The sequence below is a fragment of the Dermacentor silvarum genome, chromosome 10, assembly GCF_013339745.2.
Source record: "Dermacentor silvarum isolate Dsil-2018 chromosome 10, BIME_Dsil_1.4, whole genome shotgun sequence".
Classification (NCBI taxonomy): domain Eukaryota; kingdom Metazoa; phylum Arthropoda; class Arachnida; order Ixodida; family Ixodidae; genus Dermacentor; species Dermacentor silvarum.
The window spans coordinates 95,820,221-95,841,090 of NC_051163.1; the positions used below are offsets into that span (position 1 = coordinate 95,820,221).

Genomic DNA, 20,870 nt, shown 5'->3' on the forward strand with positions numbered 1-20,870 from the left:
TGGGAGGCGGAGGGCGACGGCCGAACAGGAGGGCTGACCTCGTTCGTCGGAAGGTTTCTGGCCTTGAGCTCTCGTAGCGTTCGTCTTCTCCATGGTCGTCTCTACCACAGGAGCGTATGGCAGCGTCACGTCCGGATCACCAAACTGTGGCGATGAGCGACCACGTAGACAGGGAAAGTCGGGGCTCTCGTAGGAGAGGAAAAACCGACACCCGATCTCTTAGCGTAGCATTTTTTAATCTCTCTGGTTCGGAACGCTAGCCTGTGCCGGTGCGTGCCAGCCGCTCGTGCCTCGTGCAGACGCGAGCGTCTACGTAATTATCATGCGACGCCGATGTTGCTGCCGCTACAGCAGCTCACGGTTGGTGCAGAACATGTGGTCCTCGCTCTTGATTTAAAAGTGCATTCGAAACTATGTCACATGAACTCATCTTGTCTGAGGTGAATGACCATCGGTTGTGGAGAAAGAATCAATGATACGTCCGCTCTTTCCTGACCTCTCGCATCGCGACAATAAGCATCGCACTACGCGCTCAGACTCTTTCCCATTCCCAATAGAGGTACCCCACAAGGGGCGATACTCTCGCCCCTTCTTTTCAACATCGGCATGAGATGCTTAGCCAAAAACTCGACACCATACCCGGGCTCGCGTACGCGTTATATGCGGACGATATTACACTATGGGCTACCAGCGGCTCTTTAGGACAAAAAGAACAAATCCAGCTAGAAGCAGCGACCTCTGTTGAAACCTTCGCTCGCAGCAGCGGAATCAGATGCGCTCCTGATAATCAGAATATATCAGGATCCGAGTTCGAGGCCGTCCACTCAAGAGCCGGTCAACCTCTTTATAGGAGACAGCCAGGTAAGAGAGGTCCACAAAATGCGACTCCTCGGACTGTGGCTACAAAGCAACAAACTGAGTGGCCCACACCAATAATTCTCGTAGAACTACGGTGAAACAGATCTCCCGCATGATTCGTAGAGTAACCTATCACCGAAAAGGTTCAAGGAACTGAGACGATCCGGCTCGTTGAGGCTTTTGTTCTAAGTCGTCTCACATATAGTCTCCTTTCCAGTACCCCAACGAAACTGAACTAAGTGCCCTAGATGCGTTTATCAGAACGTCATACAAAGCGGCTCTCGGCCTACCACAAGGAACCTCCACTGAATGCCTGGTGTCCCTCGCAATACATAACAACTACTAGAGCTATGGCGCAGCGGTGCTCATGTCTCAACGGGAGAGGCTTAGCTTAACTTCCACTGGCAGAACATTACTCTGCCGCGTGGTTACCCCGCTCATCCACAGTATGCCGGAGAGAACTGGAATCTCCACCTAAAGTCCTTCGGGAAAAGATCATAGTAGCCCCAATCCCTAAACATGAGTCCCAAATACCGGCGGGCTCGTAGAGGTGCACGAGCACGCAAGTTAGTGCAGCAATTCGGTAGAAATCCGGATACGGTCTACACAGATGTCGCTCGAGGCAGTACTTATAAGAACACTCTCGCAGTATAGGATGGCCGCAGATCAAGGGCAGATCAGAAGCCTAAGCCATTGCGCTACCTATTAAAACTAAGGACGCTCTAGTAAAATCGTCGATAATTCTTACAGATTCCCAAGTAGCATGTAGATTATTCCTCACCGGGAGGTAACCACACAGCACCACTTACCTATTAGGATCCATCTTAATGCAAAACCACATAATTATCTGGTGCGCGGTCACAGATGACTCGATGGTAATGAGAGAGCAGACGGCGCAGCTCGCGCTTTTGTCAACTGAGCGGCCGACCACTCTTCAGAAAACCCCTTCTTATCGCGAGACATCCTTGAGTACCAACGGAGCGAGCGACGAAAGTACAGTCCAACACACCCTATCTATCCGGGCGGGACTCTTACGACTGGCGCCGAATACAGACACACATATATACAAACCTTATTTGAAACATGCAATTCACCCCACATTCTACAGCACTCACTGACCGTGGTGCGGAGGCCGGCCAACTCTAGCCCACATTACGTGGGATTGCCAGAACAGGCCACCCAAAATTAACACACCGCAAATGAATGGATGGATGGTAATAACTTTATTGAATTGTCCTGCAGTTTTGACGACCCGGGCTCTGGTCTCCCATGACGGGGCGTCGAGATCTTGTCTCAGCGCCGCCTCGAGGGCCTGCTGGACAGCCCAGAGTTGGTCGCCGAGGTCGGAGCTGCGCAGACCGGCGGCCCACCTCAGCGATAGGGTCTCGGAGTTTAATTCGTTTTTGTGTTGGGCGTTACATTCCTATAGCATGTGCTTGAGTGTAGCTGTTTCCTGTTTGCATGTCTTGCATGTGTCTTCTTTGTGTACTTCGGGGAATATCTGCTTGAGGTGAAACGGGTTCGGGAAGGTTTTTGTTTGCAGTTGACGTAGGGCCACTGCTTGTGCCCTGTTTAGGTCATTGTGTGGTGGTGGGCATGCTCCTCTGGCTTGTTGGTACTTCTTTTTGATGGCGTTGTATGTGGTCAGTCTTTCCCGTTCGGTTCGTGGGTATTCCCGAGAGGCCGGCCGGGCGCGGTCCATCAGCTCTCGCGCTCTGCGGTGGGCTACCTCGTTGAGGTTCGGGGGAGCCTGGTAACCCGTGTTGACGTGGCCGGGTGACCATACGATACGACTTGGGTGGCCCTTGGGGGTGCGTATTTTTTTAAGAATGTTGATGGCTTTAGGGAAATGCGTCCTTTGGCAAAGTTTCTCACCGCCGCCTGGGAGTCGCTCAAGACGGTGTTGCAATCCGGATTCGAGAGGGCCAGGGCAATGGCTACCTCTTCGGCTTCCTCTGCATGTTGGTTTTCGACGCTACACGCGTTGTCAGTTTAAGAGTTGGTGTCTATTACGGCTACAGTGAAGCGTCTGCCATCGAGGTGTTCCGCGGTGTCAACGAAGAGCGCGCCGGTTTCCCTTCCGTACGATCGGAGGAGGGTTTTGGCTCTTGCTAGTCTGCAACCCTTGTTGAAGTCAGGGTGGACGTTCCGAGGGATGGCTGCAACGTGTATGGTTTCTCGGATTTCCTTTGGGTATTGGCGCTTTGTGTCCGTGTTGTTTGTGGTACGTGATGCCCAGTCGATCGAGGATGTATCGGCCCCTGTCGGTCCCTGTTAGTCTTTCGAGCTGAGATATGCGTTGTGCTTCGGCGATCTCCTCGAGCGTGTTGTGCAGTCCTAGCTCGAGGAGGAGTTCCGTACTGGCGGAGTGCGGGACACAGGGCTAGTTTAAACGTCCTTCGGATTTACGTTAATCTTTTTTTTTCACTAGTTAGCCAGTTGTGAAAGTCTGCACGTAGGTAATATGGCTGATGGCGAAAGCGTGGATGAGCCTGATAGCGCTTTCCTCTCTCATGCCATTTCTTCTGTTTGTGATCCGCCGGATCAGGCGCATGGCGTTGCTGACCTTGGTCGTTAGTTTGTTGACAGTCTCGCCATTAACTCCGTTCGTTTCGATGAGCATACCTAGGACCTTGACCTTTGGGATTTCGATCCCTTCCTCTATGTGGATTTTGATCTCTTCGTATTGTGTCGGTCCGCCGTATCCCTTGGGCGGTCTGCCCTAGAGGGTGGGACGGTATAGCAGGAGTTCCGACTTTCCGGGGGATAATCGTAGGCCCGTCCCCGCGAGGAACTGTTCTACCTTGCGGACAGATTCTTGGAGTTTGATCTCTATTTGGCCGTCGCTTCCGTTACTAGTCCTGATCGTGATGTCATCCGCGTAGATGGTATGGTGGACGCCATGCACTTCTTGTAGCTTCCGCCGGAGGTCGAGCATCACGAGGTTGAAGAGCAGTCGGGATATGACCGAGCCCTGCGGCGTTCCCTCACTGCCCATGTTCAGTTCTTCCGTTTCCATGTCTCCGGCAATGAGCGTGGCTTTGCGGTCGGTGAGGAACTCCCTGACGTAGTTGCATGCTCGGACGCCAGGTTCAGGTTTGAGATTTGGTCTAGGATGGCGGAGTGCGCCACGTTGTCGAACGCTTTTTCTAGATCGAGGCCGAGGATCGCCTTGGTTAAGGATTTCTTTGTGATTCCGCAAATAGCCGGCAAACTTTCCGGAAAGCAGCAGTGGGAGACTTGGCTCCCCAGCGAGTATCGGGAGACGCAACTAGCGCTTCTCGACCAGGCACGGCGCGCCGCTCAAGCAAGTGGAGTCCTGGACTCCACCCACCAGCTCCCCACACCTCTTACTTTTAATCAACGTTTTGATATATATATATATATATATATATATATATATATATACGTAGCTCTTTGCGTAAGGAGCGTCGTTTGCTTCGCGCCACGGCCGCTCGATGAAACAAAAAGGTGCGACCTGCCGCGTCAGGCGGGCTGCAATGGGTAAGAATGTCTCGGCCGCAGTTGAATTCTCGGCCGCTTGGCTGGGCCTAAAGGCGGTAGCTGATGGTGTTGGGACGCGTCAGCTGGTTTCGTGGTATGTCTTCGGTGCCTCATCTAGGGCATCCGAGTCTGACGGGCACACCTCCCGGTGGATTAGACCTCCGGCTACCCAGTGCGCCTCCTCATTCTCTTGATTCCCCAAATGGGCAGGGAGCCATACGAGCTCAATAGCCTTTTCGCTTGTGAAGTCCTGCATGACTCGCGTTGCGCAGACGCCTATGCTGCCTCTCGAGAAGTTAGCTATTGTCCTTTTGGAGTCGCATATGACGGTTTGCACTGAAGGATTCGCGGTGGCCAAAGCAATGAAAGTCTCTTCCGCTTCTACGGTTGACGGTATTCTTATGGTCGCGGCGTTGAGGATGCGTCCCTCTCCGGTCACGACGCTCACTACGTAATTTTGGTGATTTTGCCTTGCCGCATCGAAATACGCAGTGTGCTGGTTGTTTTGGTACCTTCTTGAAGGGCCTTAGCTGTGGCGGACCGCCTCGCGTCTTGTCTCCCAGGAAGCATGTTCTTGGGTAACGGTTTGATAACCAACTGGCGTTTGACAGCACCGGGTAATGCGGTTCGTCCTGCCGAATTCCTAACGGGATTCAGCCCGAGTTTACCCAGAATGAACCTGCCAGTCGCGGTGCTGGATAGTCGTTCACGTTGGGCCATTATATGGGCTTCCATGAGTTCGTCTAGCGTATTGTTTACCCCTAGCTCAAGTATTCGTTCAGTGTGCGCATGCCTAGGGAGCCCGAGGGCTGCTTTATGAGCTGTGCGGATGACACTGTTGACGTTTTCCTTGTGGGAAAGCCGCAGGTGGTAGTATGTGAAGGAGTGCACTATGCGACTGACTAGGAAAGCCTGCGTCAGGTGACAGAGATCGGCCTCCTTTATACCGCGGTGTCATGTAGCTACTCGTCTGACCAGGCCACAGATTTGGCGGGCTGCCATCTGTAATTGAGAAATAGCCTCGGAATTTTGAGTATTATGCTGAATGTAGTGCGTCCGCGATTACACCATCCGAACCGCCGTTGGTCTAGATGGTGATATCAGCGTAGATGTAGTGCTTGATATGCGGGATCCTTTCCAGTAACGGGGGCATGTTTCGCGTGGTCACGTTGAAAAGGAAGTGGGAGAGGGCCGCACCTTGAGGGGTGCCCCTTGTTCCTAAATGAAATTGTCCGCTTTTAATGTTCCCCAAAGTGTATTTCCGCAGTGAGATCCTTGGGGAAGTTTGTAATGTAGACATAAGTGCGCTCCCCAACATTCTTTTGGCATATATTTGTAAGTATTGATGTGTGTGATAAATTGTCAAACGCTTTACTCACGTCTAGCCCTAGAATGGTACGGGTGGCTCTTAAGGGCCCGGATGTAAGATATTGTCACATTCCATGAGCACAGGCGACCTGAAGCATTCAGTTGTTGTTGTTGTTGTTGTTGCCTCAAAACTGAGCTCACAAAAACTGAAGCACCGGCACGTGGATCATAGGATCTTCGTCTGCTTCTTCGCTGGCGCCCGTCAAAGCACGTGCCGACGCGTGGACTGGCGCGCGTCTTCGGCTTTCTAATTATGTAGCACATGTTGTAAGGTGTGGCATTATTCTCCCTCCTCGGAAAAGCATCGAGCCGATGCTAAAAGAAGCACACACACTACAGGGCCAACGTAAGTACACGGGTGGAAGACACATGCACACACAAACGCTTGTTCACGCGCAGTCATAGAACGCAGGGCAATGCCACTGAGGCAATGATTGCCTGCGACAAAAAAAAATAAAACAAAAGGAATGGCATGGTCCAAAAACTATGGTGGTTATGGAGTGCGGTATGGTTTCAGCCGCACAACGTGCACAATCTCGGGTGGTGTCTTTCGACGTCGTGCTGGTTGGCTGCCGTCAGGTAGAACCTCGTAGTCGACGTCACTCCCTCGCCGCAGCACTTTGTAAGGTCCGAAGTACCGGCTGAGAAAATGTTCGGATAGGCCTTTGCAGCGGACAGGAGTCCAGACCACAACCCGATCTCCTGGTTGGTACTCAACTTGTCGATGGCGGAGGTTGTAGTGGCGTGTGTCGATGCACTGCTGTTTCTTGATGTTCGTGCGAGCCAGTTCGCGTGCTTCCTCGGCGCGCTGCACGAAGAGCTTGGCGTCTTGTTCAAGATCATCAAAGCTGTCGCATGGAAGGATTGCTTCAAGCATGGTGTGGACTTCACGACCGTAAACAAAGTAGAACGGCGTGAAGCGTGTGGTCTCTTGCGTCGCGGTGTTGTACGCAAACGTTACGTGCGGAAGTACTTCATCCCACGTTTTGTGATGCACGTCTACGTACATAGGCAGCATGTCAGTCATCATTTTGTTGAGTCTTTCGGTCAGGCCTTTGTGTGCGGGTGATAGGCAGTCCTCTTTCGATGCGTAGTGTAACTTAATAGGAAAACGTCTTTAAGGAGCCGTGCCGTAATGCCGTTCCTCGGTCGGTAATGACGCACGATCGGGCGCCATGACGCAGTACGATGTTGTTTACAAGAAACTGCGCAACCTCGGAAGCAGTGCCTCGAGGCAGAGCCTTTGCTTCAGCATAGCGCCCTAAATAATCTGTTGCGATGATTATCGAGTTGTTTCCCGAAGATGACCGAGGAAACGGGCCCAAGAGGTCCATGCCGACTCGGTCAAAAGGTCGTCGAGTTGGATCAATGGGTTTCAGTAATCCCGCAGGCTTCACAGCTGGCGACTTCCGGCGCTGGCACTCACGACAGGCTTGGACATACCGTTTAACGCAAGTGGCGAGTTTCGGCCTATTTTACGATTTGCGCACTCTAGCAAGCGTTCTTGTGTAGCCTCGGTGGCCAGGCGGAGGTTCGTCGTGGCAGGCGAACAAAATTTCGTCACGAAGCTCTGCTGGCAAGACAAATGTAGGTTTTGTTGCTGGCAGCAGAGTTCTTCTTATACAGTACGCCCTGTCGTAAACAAAAGGACGACAGTCAGCGAGCTATTAGTCGGGGCAGAGTGGCGTTGCGGCCTTCCAGATGTTCGATAATAGGTCGTAAATCTTCATCTGCGCGCTGCAATTGCGACACAAATCTGTCACGCTTACAGCCCTAAGGAAAGCGGTATCGTCCACAATGTCTTTATCAGGAGAATCGTGAGGCGCGCGCGACAACGTGTCGGCGTCTTCGTGTGTGCGCCCGGACTTGTATGCGATGGTCACATCGTATTCCTGCAGGTGTAGGCTCCACCAATGCCAGTCGTGCAGAAGGATCCCTCGAGTTTGCCAGCCAGCATAACGAGTGGTGATCTGTCAAGACCTTGAATGGGCGGCCGTAAAGGCAGGCCGAAACTTTGCAAGAGCCCATACGACTACAAGGCACTCTTTCTCCGTAGTGGTGTAGTTGGACTCCGGGCGCGATAGAGTGTGACTTGCGAAAGCGAGAACTCTTTCAACGCCCTCCTGCCGTTGTACGAGTACCGCATCCAGGCCAATGTTGCTAGCGTCTGTATGAATTTCAGTCTCGGGCTGTTCGTCAAAGTGTCCAAGAACGGGTGGTGAAGCCAAGCGGTGTCGGAGCTCGGTGAAAGCGGCTTCTTGGTCAGCGCTCCAAATTAACGGCATATCGTTTCTTGTGAGACGTGTAAGCGGTTCAGCAATCTTTGAAAAATTACTGATAAAGCGCTGATAGTACGCACACAGACCCAGGAAGTGTCGGACACTTTTCTTATCGGTAGGGGTTGGAAAAGCGGCCACAGCAGCATTTTTGTCGAGATCGGGACGGACGCCTTCCGCGCTTACGACATGACCGATAAACTTCAGTTCTTGGTAGCCGAAGTGGCATTTCTGAGGCTTCAGTGTAAGGTTAGCCGATCGGATTGCCTCGAGTACCTGACGTAGTCGGATAATATGCTCAGAAAAGCTGGCTGAGCATACTGGCTGAGCTAAAGGTTGGTGATTTCGGTAACCGACTGATCGTCTAGGTTACGTAGCTTTGTATTAGTGATACGGACCTCGCCAGCCGCCGCTGTAGTTTTGATGCTGTTTAGGACAGCACGTAGTTCAGATTCCATAATTTCACTGTGCAATTACCTGTTTTCTTTTTCGGTGTAGGCTACGGGCAGGGGAATATCGCTGCTTGTATTAAAGTAGCGGTTTTTTAGAGCTCCAAAAAGGGAATGATTATTTTCCGGGAAGGAGCGTATGATCCTTTGAAGGTTCTTTTGTGATGCTGTTCAAGTCTGAGTGGGGTCAAATAGGTGTTTAAGCAGCAACCAGGTGTTTTTGCATCATAGCTGGCCATTAAGGCGGTCACATATCTTGTGCCAGTGTTCCTGCCTGAGCTGTCGTGAGTTGCCTGAGCTGTTTCGAGTTGCGCGAGGCAATTGCGTAGGCCACAATTGTGTTTTTGCGCGAGCCCGCGTTTCTACAAGCACTGCTGCGCAGACCACAGTGGACCCTTTTAGCATTAGGAGCTGGCCCGTCCTTTTGCTCTACCTCCGTGGTTGAGTTAGCTGCGTCATCGAGAAGAGTGGATATCCTCTCTTAAAGGTTTGTAATGGGTGCGGGTTCACGTCTATTCCGAACATACCGGAAAACGTTCCATTTAGTGTGCTTCACTTTTAGCTTATTCCCTTTGTAGCCTCTGGAGGCTACCGTAATGAAGAGAATATAATTAGGGAGCCTACATGCAACGCCTTTTTAGGGTACTGACAGCCTTTGTAAGGGTACTTGCGGCAGCCAGCTGAATTGTCGGGTTAAATCTGGGGCACAAAATGGCGAAAGACCAGCCGACAGACCACATTTCCCGCAACCCTTGTTAACTTCTTTTAATAAACTTTGGCCTCAGCAGCCAGAGACAAATGGCGCGTCTGAGCGCCGGACACGGCACGTCTACGTTTTAGTTAAACAGACTTGTAAGGGCAGTCTTTATTATATAGCACACTTCGAAAAACACCCTTTATATATTATGTACAACTGGAAGGCAACGACAATGCTTAATGCAGTTCACATTCTTGGCGTGAGATAATGCTACCACGAGCACGCCATCGTGCCTTATAACTTGTTGCGCTACATGTGTCGTACGACATGTAATAGAAAAGTAAGTTTGATGTGTCAAAATAAAAGGAAAAGGCAACTTGCATTTTAAAGTATATGCAGGTTTCTTGTGCGCATTGGCGCATAACTAAATTAAAGAAATTGAATAGATCGTGTGCCAACATGAGTACATCAGAGCGTGACAAAAAAAGGCAGAAAGACTGGGGAACAAAAAGGCTACCCACCAAATTTGGTGGTAAATCGCGGTCAAAATGTTGGTGTTGTCACCACCCGAAAACAGCACTCCATAAATATAATGATCACTCCCAACGCTACGTTCCGTATTGTCCAAGATGGCATTGTCTATGTTCCTGGTGAAGGTTTAATCAGGCGAGGTGTTTTGACTCACGCTATTGCCTATGCGGGTTTGTCTTATGTCCCCGCTAGCTGACGGGGTTGGGACGCGTCAGCTTCCACGCGCGACGGTGTTCCGAGCGTTCCTGAGGAATTTTCTATGTAAATGCATGGCTTTTTGTAGCTTTCTTTATGTCCCCAGCTGGTGCGCCGCGGCGTGTTCGCACGCTGCAGTCCGCACCTTTTTTCTTATCGAGCGGCGTGTTCGCGCTGTGAGACGGGTCTCGGAGTCTCGCTAAAACAACGCAGCCGAAACAGGATGGTCCAACAAATAAACACTCACTGACAAGACAGCTGAGGACGATCACCGTCGCCGCCAAAGCCGCCAGCCCGCAGAAGCTGCCGTCGCGTGCCATGTCAGGAATCCTCTCGGTCGAGCAGCCAAGCGCTCAACGCAGGGAGAAAATAAACTAAATAACACCTCCGGCGGGACGTCGCAGGTAGGAAAGGCGATGTCGCGCAGCGAATCCAAAATCCCACGCTAAGCGAAGCAAGAATCCTCACGTCCCTCTGTTGCGGTAGTAATACGTCAAGCCGCAGTCGCGGTTAGCTTGTCACACACTCGACATAAACGCGCACGGCACACCTGTCGGAACGACGACCAACTGAGAATACGGGATATTACGCCGGAAGCGTGGGGTTAGTCGCGTCAACCACCACGACACCTACCGACGCCACGGCACACGCAAAAACACAACGCGAACCTGCTTCTAGAACGTTTGAACCAACGTTATCAGACTAGCTTCAGTTGCAAAACTTTCCGCCCGTGCGCTTACCGCCGCTGTCGCCACTTCTTGGGCAGCCGACAGATGGCGGCGCCGTTCCATCGCTCTCCACTGCAGACGCCTCGCCGCAGCCTTGAGCTCGTGCGGACGGGCAGCTTGCGCGTGTTTCACGATCACTGTCGTTCTAGTGATACCATGCGCAAGCGGAATCCATCTAGAGTAATAAGATATATCGGGCTAGTTGGTTCATACTGAAAGACGGCTAAACTGCACGATAGGAAGGAATGCATACGACGAAGGGCAGAAGCTGCCTCTTTAAGTGTCGTGTGTTTCTTCCTGCCGCCTAAACCTTTCACGCAGTTTACTTTTCCCATACAGCAGCTTGGTACGTTTTCTCGCTGCTTTTACTTGCTCACCACTTGCTCTGGGGTAGTTATACGGCAGCTAGCGAGAACAAATTGGTTATGCACAAAAATAACAGCACAACTTTCTTGTAAACGAATGAATGCTTTATTAAAGAAAACGTACTGAAAAACAACTGTGTAACCCTCTATATAGGTAAGACTTAAACTGTCAAAGGGGACATAATCAAGGCAAATGATTTGGGCCCACGTGGAAACCAACTCCACCTACAGCAGCTTGGCACGTTTCCTCGCTGTCTTTACTTCAAGACTGGATCCCCGCCGATGCTCCAGAACTCTTGCCTAAGAATGCATTTTTATGCAAGGTTCCAGCAAGGTATGCGTGTACGCATGCGCGTGACTAAATAAAAATAGCGTCTCTTGCACAAGTGGCGCAAGGCTAAAGAAACAGCGGAGGTGATCGGCACCTAGCTGGTCCTGGCCATACAAGTTATGCTTTTCTCGAATTTATTGATTATTGATCGATTAGGCATTGATTGGCTATCACAAGGTATTGGCCACGTATTTGGGCTAGACAAAGCATTACCAAGTCATCCCCAGCATTTTCCGGAATTTATTGTTTATTTATCGAATATTGATTAGCTATTGTTTGGCTATCTCAAGGTGATGCGAGGCACAGCTGTACGCAGTGACGTCATCGCTAGGCGAGTTTTTGGGAACACTACGCGGGGAAGCAAAAAGCCTGAACAGCTCCGCTGTTAAACATTTAATGATGCGTGCACTCAGTTCCTGAAAGCGCAAGGGGCACCCAACACGACTGGGCGTATTCTCTGACAGCTCTTCTAAGATGGCCCAGAACAGGTCACCAAGCATCTCTCTTCGTTCATGTTTTTTTTCCCGGTTGGTTCTACAGATACGAGGGAAGGTTCGGGAACACTTTCGGCACCGCACCCTCGGCAAGTGCCCACTTGTCTCGTGGCACCTCAACCGTCTGTCCATTGATAATATGCACAAACACTTTAAGATGTCCTGCTCATGAAAGTGTAAGTGGATTTTTATGGATTTCGCAGAGAGTTCCCGGTCGGCACGAAGCATCGCTCTGTTGAACACCGAGCGAAGTTTCGCATTGCTGGGAGCACAAAAGAAGTGGCGCGCCGAACTGTCGACATCGTTCGATAGCCGCTTGGTGAATTCAGGAACCACCTCACAAACAACGGGAAAAACGCACCATGCTCTGTTAGCAGGACAGCAAGCAGTGTGGGAGGCAATCCTCGGCAGACAAACCACCACCACTGCACGACGCGTTGTCCATGTATACCATGGTATAATACAGAACAAAAATTGAATTTTTCTTTGTGCAGAAATTTTATTATGTTAGTGCCCACAAAATTTGAGAAATCGACTGGCTTCAGAAAAACTATGTATGCGCCCATGCTTTTGCGTATCAGAGCACATTTAATGAATACATATTCTACGTGCTTCTTCACAGTGTTGGTTCTCATGCAGAACGTCTGGTTTCGAAGCCGACGTTACCTAAATAAATAGTGCAAAATTGTTTACACCTAATACGGGCAGATTCCTTTTAAATACCTGGGCACGACTTCTAAATAGAAGTCGTGCCCAGGTATTACCAATATTACCAGAAGGTAGGGTTACAGAATTCAAGAAATGTAAGAGCCGTAGCTATCAGGCCGGCCTGCGTCCAGTAAAATTCGGTCGTGTTTAGAAATAAACAAATTTACCACATCCGAAAATTAGAGAGGGGCCCGTGGAAGCTTGAGGCGCCAAGCTAACGTGTTCAAGCAGCTTTACCGTGACACGAAAAGGCAGTAGTATTTCGCGACACGAATCACGTATAACTGACAAGGGTGTGAGATTTTTCGCGCTTATTCGCGTATCATGGCGACGCTTCACAGCGCAAGATACTGCCACCACGTTACTCCGCCAGTTTATCAGAGGGCCGGAACGCGACCTATATGCAGCAGAGAGTCCGCGAAGAGCAGTAATGGTCCCTCATTAGGCCCATCCGAGTTGTTACGTTCTTCTCACGAGCCTCCCAATTGCTACGTCTCGCGACAGAATTTCTTTCGTCTTGCAAATAGCGAGAGTATGAAACAGTCCTGCCCGCTCACTGCTGGCGGTGACCTGCGAGGTCGCGAGGCGGCATTTTATATGCGGAATCCATGAAACCGTCCAACAATCGCCTTCTGTTCCGCTACGAGTAAGAATGCGACGTGATCACATCCATATGCGCCAAGTCACGAGGAAAGGTGGCCGGTTGCATTTCGTTCGTTTTATTGTGATAGCAATTATATGGACACTTCAACCGGATTTCTGCCATCGGCGTCGCCGTCGCCGTGAGGTTCCGTATAGATAAAATCTTCGCCGCGCGCCGTATGCCCGAGCGGAAGCGTGCGGCGACGCGCGCTATCACGGAGAACGAACGCACTAAATCTCCCACGCGCAAGCAAGGAAGCGGGAAGCCAGCGCCGGAGGGAGCGGGGGGGGGGGGGTCGCACTTCTACTTTGCCAACAACCGCGCTCGTCGCTCGCCCGCACCGTCTCTTATCTCCACACGGCTCTGACCTTTCTATGCGCTGTGCATTCGCCGCTCAGTTTCCGTTGAAGTGATAGACCGCACGTACCTTCGCCTAAAGCTTTACCTTCGCCCGCTGCGGCGTATGCGCTTGCCGCCAGCGTTTTGACAGTCGTTGTCTGCAGTCATTCAGTGTGATCTATTCATGTTTGTTTGTGCGCGCTCACACCACGCTTGTTAATTCGGTTAGTAATAGTCGGGCCACATTTTCCAACGCACGCTACACATGCAATGCTGCCCGGATCGGCAGTGCAGCGCTACAGGTGTGTCCCTTCGCACGCAATGCCCACGGGAAGCGCTTCTCATCAACACCACCGTTTGACACGCGCCTTCTCGTGGTCATCGAGTCTCTCTTCATGTCGGTCTACTTACGCCGCAGCACACCTGCTTACTTAATCAGCTCATGTTTAGTACAGTTCATATCGCTACCAAAGCCGCTCACCTTACTTCGTATGACATTGCTGTGTTGCTATCGCATTCATTGCTTCGCCCTTAGGGCGAAACTGTGACATTTTTGGCTTCTTTGACAAGAGCCGGTCGAAGGAAAATGTTAAGACATGCGAACATGTTTGAACCACGTGTCCTCGCGATTTTTTTTTCATTAGGAGGTTGAGTGAAGTCTTTTTTCTCCCTACGTTCAGGGCAACGCCAGTCCCAATTGTTTATCGACTATGGTAATATGCGGTTGAATGCCAGGCCAATGTGTCGCGGGTAATCACGACCGCATTCAGATATGGGTGGGATGCATGTTTCAGCCTTGTGCAACGAGACAGTTACTCTGTCCACGACGTGAATCTTTCCTTCATATGAAGAGAGGGAGAAAAGACTTCATTCTGGGTCAGACTAAGACTTACAGATATTCCTCTTCCAAGAGGAACATGGCCAGCTGGTCGGGGATGGCCGCCGACGCCAACCACACCCGCCAGTGGGGAGGGGGGGGGGTTAGTGAGGGGATTGTAGGGCTGCGGGGCAAGAGAAAGGGATGTGCTCTACATTCGCGTACGTAGAGGAGCAATGGGGACATGCGGGCTCTGAGCGGTAACAATAAAGGCGTGCTGGAGTGATCAAAGCGTTGAGCTGCACGGCCCTGAGGTCGCGTACTTAAGCAGTGCAGAGATAAGGGTGTGGTGGCGGAAGAGTCTGCAATGAATACCGGAGGTGTAAAGCTGCTTTAGAGTTTTCTCATAAAAGTGTGCATCGTCCGCTATCGGCGGGTAATGCCAGGGGATCGTCGACGCCGGGCTATTAACCTCGCAGGCAAGCTCATGAGCGAGCTGATTGGCGATAATCCCCGCATGGCCTGGCACCCACATCACAGTGACCAACGTAGCAGGGAGAAGAGAGAGAGCGTCAGAAAGGTCGTCATGAAGATTATCTGGAAGTCTGTTGTCGCGAAGAGCCCTGATTCCCGCCATGGAGTCCGAGCAAATGCGTTACCGAGGAGAGGGAGCGAGAATGGTTCGTTCGGCGTCCCGTGAACGATCGCGGCCAATTCAAGGGATAGAGAAAAGTAGGAATTGAGAAGGGGCCAGCGCTGCAAGGGATGGGAATGCGAAGGGGCGCCGGGATTATGACACTAGCAGTGGCGCCGTGAGTTTGGTAATACGCTGCCTCAACGTAGGGGGCGACAGTGTCCGCTGGGAAAGGGTCATGGAAGTGAGCGCGCGCTTCTCGTCGTCCTTGATGAAGATATGGGGTTATATTAGAGGGAATAGGGCACAGTGGAGGTTGCTGGGAGGGGGTCGTTGAGGGGTGTACAGCGGGAAGTCAATAGGCCGGATGCGAGCCCGTTGCAGTAGCCAATGTTCCTGCGCCGAGATGAATACGCGGCCAAGTTGTCGATCACTGTGGAGGGGAAGAAATAGGCCTGTTGCGTATAGTTTGGCTGTGGATTCGTGTGTTTTAAGATGTAGGGCAGCTTTATGGAGACTGTTTAAAGCCCATTGAATGCGATGCATTTGTGTCCGCGTAAGGGTGCTGTGGTGGTGGCGTGGAGCAGAGGTAGAATCATCATCATCATCAGCCTATTTTTTATGTCCACTGCAGGACGAAGGCCTCTCCCTGCGATCTCCAATTACCCCTGTCTTGCGCTAGCGTATTCCAAATTGCGCCTGCAAATTTCCTAACTTCATCATCCCATCTGGTTTTCTGCCGACCACGACTGCGCTTCCCTTCTCTTGGTATTCATTCTGTAACCGTAATGGTCCACCGGTTATCCATCCTACGCATTACATGGCCTGCCCAGCTCCATTTCTTCCGCTTAATGTCAACTAGAATATCGGCTATCCCCGTTTGTTCTCTGATCTACACGCTCTCTTCCTGTCTCTTAACGTTAGTTCTAAGATTTTTCGTTCCATGGCTCTTTGTGCGGTCCTTAACTTGTTCTCGAGCTTCTTTGTTAACCTCCAAGTTTCTGCCCCATATGTTAGCACCGGTAGAATGCAATGATTGTACACTTTTCTCTTCAACGACAGTGGTAAGCTCCCAGTCAGGATTTGGTAATGCCTGCCGTATGCACTTCAACCCAATTTTATTCTTCTGTAAATTTCTTTCTCGTGATCAGGGTTCCCTGTGAGTAATTGACCTAGATAAACGTACTCCTTTACAGACTCTAGAGGCTGACTGGCGATCCTGAATTCTTGTTCCCTTGCCAGGCTATTGAACATTATCTTTGTCTTCTGCATATTCATCTTCAACCCAATTCTTACACTTTCTCGATTAAGGTACTCAATCATATGTTGTAATTCGTCTCCATTGTTGCTGAATAGGACAATGTCATCTGCAAACCGAAGGTTGCTGAGATATTCGCCGTTGATCCTCACCCCTAAGCCTTGTCGCAGTCATGATGGAGGTAGTGGCCGAATAGTGCATCAGAGAGGCCAATTCCTGTTCTGGTGAGGGAGTGACTTTGATGAAGCTTAGTGGGCCTTCCTAGTTTGGTTGCACCTGAACTAGTATAGCCCACTAGCTCTCGGCAATATATTTTTGTAAGAATTCGGTTGAAGATGAATATGCAGAAGACAAAGATAATGTTCAATAGCCTGGCAAGGGAACAAGAATTCAGGATTGCCAGTCAGCCCCTAGAGTCTGTAAAGGAGTACGTTTATCTAGGTCACAGGGGACCCTGATCACGAGAAAGAAATTTACAGAAGAATAAAATTCGGGTGGAGTGCATACGGCAGGCATTGCCAAATCCTGACTGGGAGCTTACCACTGTCGTTGAAACGAAAAGTGTACAATCATTGCATTCTACCGGGGCTAACATATGGGGCAGAAACTTGGAGGTTAACAAAGAAGCACGAGAACAAGTTAAGGACCGCACATAGAGCGATGGAACGAAAAATCTTAGGACTAACGTTAAGGGACAGGAAGAGAGCGGTGTGGATCAGAGAACAAACGGGGATAGCCGATATTCTAGTTGACAATAAGTGGAAAAAATGGAGCGGGGCAGGCCATGTAATGCATAGGATGGATAACCGATGGACCATTAGGGTTACAGGATGGATACCAAGAGAAGGGAAGCGCAGTCGAGGTCGGCAGAAAACCAGATGCGATGATGAAGTGAGGAAATTTGCAGGCGCAATTTGGAATACGCTAGCACAAGACAGGGGTAATTGGAGACCACAGGGAGAGGCCTTCGTCCTGCAGTGGACATAAGATATAGGCTGATGATGATGATGATGATTATGATGATGAAGTATGCAGTATGATAGAGAATAAAGATTATGTTCAAGGCAAAGGCTGTTTACAAGTTGATTGGCTCTGAATACGTCTAGGCGGCCGCGCCGCTTGACCACTCGTCGGACTAAGTGATGTACTTGGTGGCATGTGGTGATCGTGGACTGTATTGCGAGGGTAAAGGAGTGGTTTTGGAGGAGAAAACCCGGCAGGTTGATGTGCGGCGGGTAGGAGTACCGGCTATTTTTTTCGCCACTCTTGGCAGCTGATTCAAGCCGATACATGCGGGCGCTTCTTTTAATTGACGCTGCTTTTAAACTGTCGCTCACTGACGCGTGCAGAACTGGTTTCACCGGTGCCGCTGAAGCTCTTGTTCGTGTAAAATATTAAAAGCGTGAAAGCTCTCGCAATAGCCTGCCACGTTCTTTGGTCATCGCCTTCTCTTTAGGTCAATAGATTTAATATGTCTTTTATACTGCATAATTATGTCATTCGATAGTAAATTGCAAATCCCCGGCGGTCTTTCGTTTCCCGTATTACGCGAGGACTATGGGATAGTTTCTTCTTATCCGTGTATTACGTAAAAAACTTAAGCGCTAATTTAGCGTCTTTCAAGAACCTGATCTCATACTATCCTACGCACATAGGAATCGTGAACAACAGACGAAAAGGCGCGTGAATATTAAACGGATAGCGCGCATCTATTACACCAAATTTCGGAGGTAGCTCTGCAATCAAGTAGCCGCACGGGAAATTTGCGGCTGAAGTTGTAACAAGGTGCTTCAAACACCCTAGCTGCTTTCGCCGTAATTGGCTTGAGTACGCACAATCTGCGACACCATTCCTCCACGAACGCAGCTCGGTTCGATCAAGCTGCTTCACACCAATGCAAGTTAGCTGTGTTGATTAGACCACGGTGGAATTAACGCAGCGTCCATTTCGCAATCGAGCTCATTCTTGCGATCGCTGATGCACGAAAACACTTGCAATATTTGTGTTTTCTTTTGTCGGAATATTAAAGATATACCTTGGAGGAGCTGCTCTGCTTCATTTCCAGTTCTGCGCTTTCTATTCAAATTCAAGGCGCATTTCTGCATCAAAACAGTTACGAGAATATTCCCGCTTCCCATAATCGACGCATCACGCTGGTTTATTGAATTTCTTCTTGTTCATTTAGTTTCGGCCGCATACCCGGTACCGCTGTTACAAGATTGAGCGTTGAGCTAGTAGCATTTCGAATTCTGTTAGTGCTTCAAGAGCAGAAACGTGCGCTCATGGGAAGACGGAAGGCAACGTGTGGTTATGTACACGCGGGCAGTTTCACTCGACAAGTCTCAGCGGCACCCTCTCACCTCTGACGTCATCTTGTGGATTTCACGCCGCGTACTGCGCTTGTAGCTCCGCGAAGGCGTTTAGCTGCAGCAGATCAGGCTGCCCTATTCTGGTTTTCTAAACAGCGTGTGCGAAGAAGCTCGCCGATATGCCGAGACCGATTATTAAGGCGAAAGCCTTACATGTCTCATTAGTCAGTCGACCTTGAGCGAAAACTCGTCGGCGGCACGAAATGTACAAAAACGATATGGAGCGTCGACCTTTAATGAGAGTAGAACGCACGGTAAAAAAGGCGAATTTAATTGACGCACATGTAATTGTGATAGAGTTAATTAAGGCACTTGAACCCAGGACCTTGGATGGGAGTCCAACTCTCGACCTTTGGCATTAGGGGATGACTAAGCGAAGTACGCTCACCGAATTGCGGAGGATGCCTTAGCGAATTAAGAGAATGAGTGAGCGAATTAAGAGGGAGACTAAGCGAAGCAGACAAAGCAATTAGGTGAGGGGGTGTCATGCGTCCGTCTTTAACGTATGGCACTGGGGCTTTAGTTTCCAAATCATCTTAGGGATAAATAAGAAGCCCTGTCAATTTTGTTCACCAACGTGTTGGTCCATGACAACGAATGCATGACGAGGACGCAATAACGACGATGTGTGCCAATGACTCGAGGACAATGGGATGACGACGAGTGCACGATGACAATGGCATAACGATGGCTTACCAGCATACCAGCATACAATCAGAAATACCACCATGAAATCAGATTTAGTAGATATTAGGTTCGGCGTCCCGCAGGGTTCTATTTTAGGTCCTACCATTTTCCGCTTTATATCGATGATACGGTGGCAATACCAGAAACGCCCGATATTGTGTTATATGCTGATGATACAACTGTTTTTTCTCCTCTGATATCATCACTATTCTATTTCCACTTATTAATAACTGGTTAAATTTTCTTTCAGTGTGGTTACGGGCTAATCAGCTAAATCTAAACGCTAAAAGAGTATAATGTATACAGTCGTATCAACAAGCTAGTTAGGTGTGCATCTTTTTTAATTCTTCAATCGCAACCACTTGAAAATGTTTCCCTGTTCACGTTCCTCGGTGTACTCTTCCGTGAAAATCTATGGTTGATGCCTCACGAAAGTTATATTAAACGTAGCGTACCCCAATTACCTTTAGAACTTAAAGGGACACTAAAGCGAAACCAGAAGTTGAGCTTTAATGGTAGATTATCTTTTCACCATCACAGTCATGCCATGCTTACTGCGAACAGAGGTTTACTAAGTGAGAAAATAAGCGAAAAACTGAAGGATAGGTGCTGACGCCCCGTCGTATTTCCCGCACTACACGTTCGTGACGTCGGAGATCACAAATGCAGCCCGTTCGCTATTTATCGACAGCGATTTATCGCTGTTAATATAAAAGCAAAATGAAATACACCTTAAACGTACATAAACAGCATTTCCAACTTTTTATAGAGTTTCAAGCGAGGAAGTCCAAGTATAACGCAAAATTAAATATACAAAAAATGGCATAGCACTGCATGCGGTCGCGATAGTTTCGTTTTCGCTCCATGCATCATCGCGCGCGTTTCGCTCTACAGTGTTGCAGTGTTTGTTTGCGTGTTTCGTGGCTCGAAAAACGCCGACTTCGCGAGAAACAGCCAGACAATACTTCGTGTGTGCAGGATTAAAGCTTTACAAACGGTGCAAGGCGCTTGTTAAGGGGCAGGGGCAGTGTTGACCCGACTGTGTCTTTTCAGGTGGTGCCGCGCGATGAGCCCCGGCGTTTGTAATGGCACAGTACTCTGCCGATGATAAAAAGTCACAAGAGCCAGAGAAACCGTAATCACATAATCCGAGGGCGAGAAATGCACTCTGCATTTCTCGCCCTCGGATTATGTGTATAATCCTGCCCTAGAAAAGACTATTGGTGTTCCCAACAGGCGAGTCTTTTCTCGAGCAGCTGTTCCCTCATTGTCGCCTTCACCAAATCCCCTACTAGTGCCCCTGCAGCAGCAAACTGGCGGCTCGGTAAGTGCTGAATGTCATTAAAAAAAGCCACGAAAAAAGTATACCGAGTACGCGCGCAGCTTTCTACGCTTGTTCTATCGGGAACGTCGTCGCCTGGAGGACCGGACGCCTCGCCTTCCTTCGACGAAAACGAGCCTTCGCTTTCTGTCGGCGTGGCCGGCGCTCCACGCCATCGTACGCGGAAACACCTGCCGAGCGAACACGGAGGAGCATTTCGCGCTCCGTTTCACTGAAGCCGCTGAAATGCAGTCCTGCTTCCCAGGCGAGCTCTTCGTTGCAAGGTTCAGCGTGAGCA

The 20,870-nt window shown here is 50.0% G+C and overlaps 5 protein-coding genes across 16 annotated transcripts in view; 4 read left to right on the forward strand and 1 right to left on the reverse strand.

Annotated features, from left to right (window-relative positions):
• The window catches only part of LOC119466316 (uncharacterized PE-PGRS family protein PE_PGRS20-like), a 1,297,174-nt gene that overhangs the window by 1,044,005 nt on the left and 232,299 nt on the right, over nucleotides 1-20,870 (forward strand). The gene's annotated exons all lie outside the window — the stretch shown is intronic.
• LOC119466319 (uncharacterized PE-PGRS family protein PE_PGRS20-like) overlaps nucleotides 1-20,870 on the reverse strand; it is a 1,091,962-nt gene that overhangs the window by 1,003,751 nt on the left and 67,341 nt on the right. The window contains exon 1 of one of the 4 annotated variants that reach the window (XR_007463707.1): nucleotides 10,126-10,583. The exons of 2 other annotated variants lie outside the window; for them this stretch is intronic. Coding sequence is in view for 1 of the 2 variants with exons in the window: in XM_049656770.1 (XP_049512727.1) it covers nucleotides 10,126-10,198 (73 nt within the window). In the remaining variant the exon portion in view is untranslated. Of the gene's footprint in view, nucleotides 1-10,125; nucleotides 10,584-20,870 lie in introns of those variants that run through there. One more of the 4 variants, XM_049656770.1, reaches the window with a different exon arrangement.
• The window catches only part of LOC119466324 (uncharacterized), a 683,885-nt gene that overhangs the window by 174,268 nt on the left and 488,747 nt on the right, over nucleotides 1-20,870 (forward strand). The gene's annotated exons all lie outside the window — the stretch shown is intronic.
• The window catches only part of LOC119466317 (IgA FC receptor-like), a 211,009-nt gene that overhangs the window by 173,929 nt on the left and 16,210 nt on the right, over nucleotides 1-20,870 (forward strand). The window lies entirely within an intron of this gene.
• The window catches only part of LOC119466322 (PE-PGRS family protein PE_PGRS26-like), a 471,155-nt gene that overhangs the window by 97,896 nt on the left and 352,389 nt on the right, over nucleotides 1-20,870 (forward strand). The gene's annotated exons all lie outside the window — the stretch shown is intronic.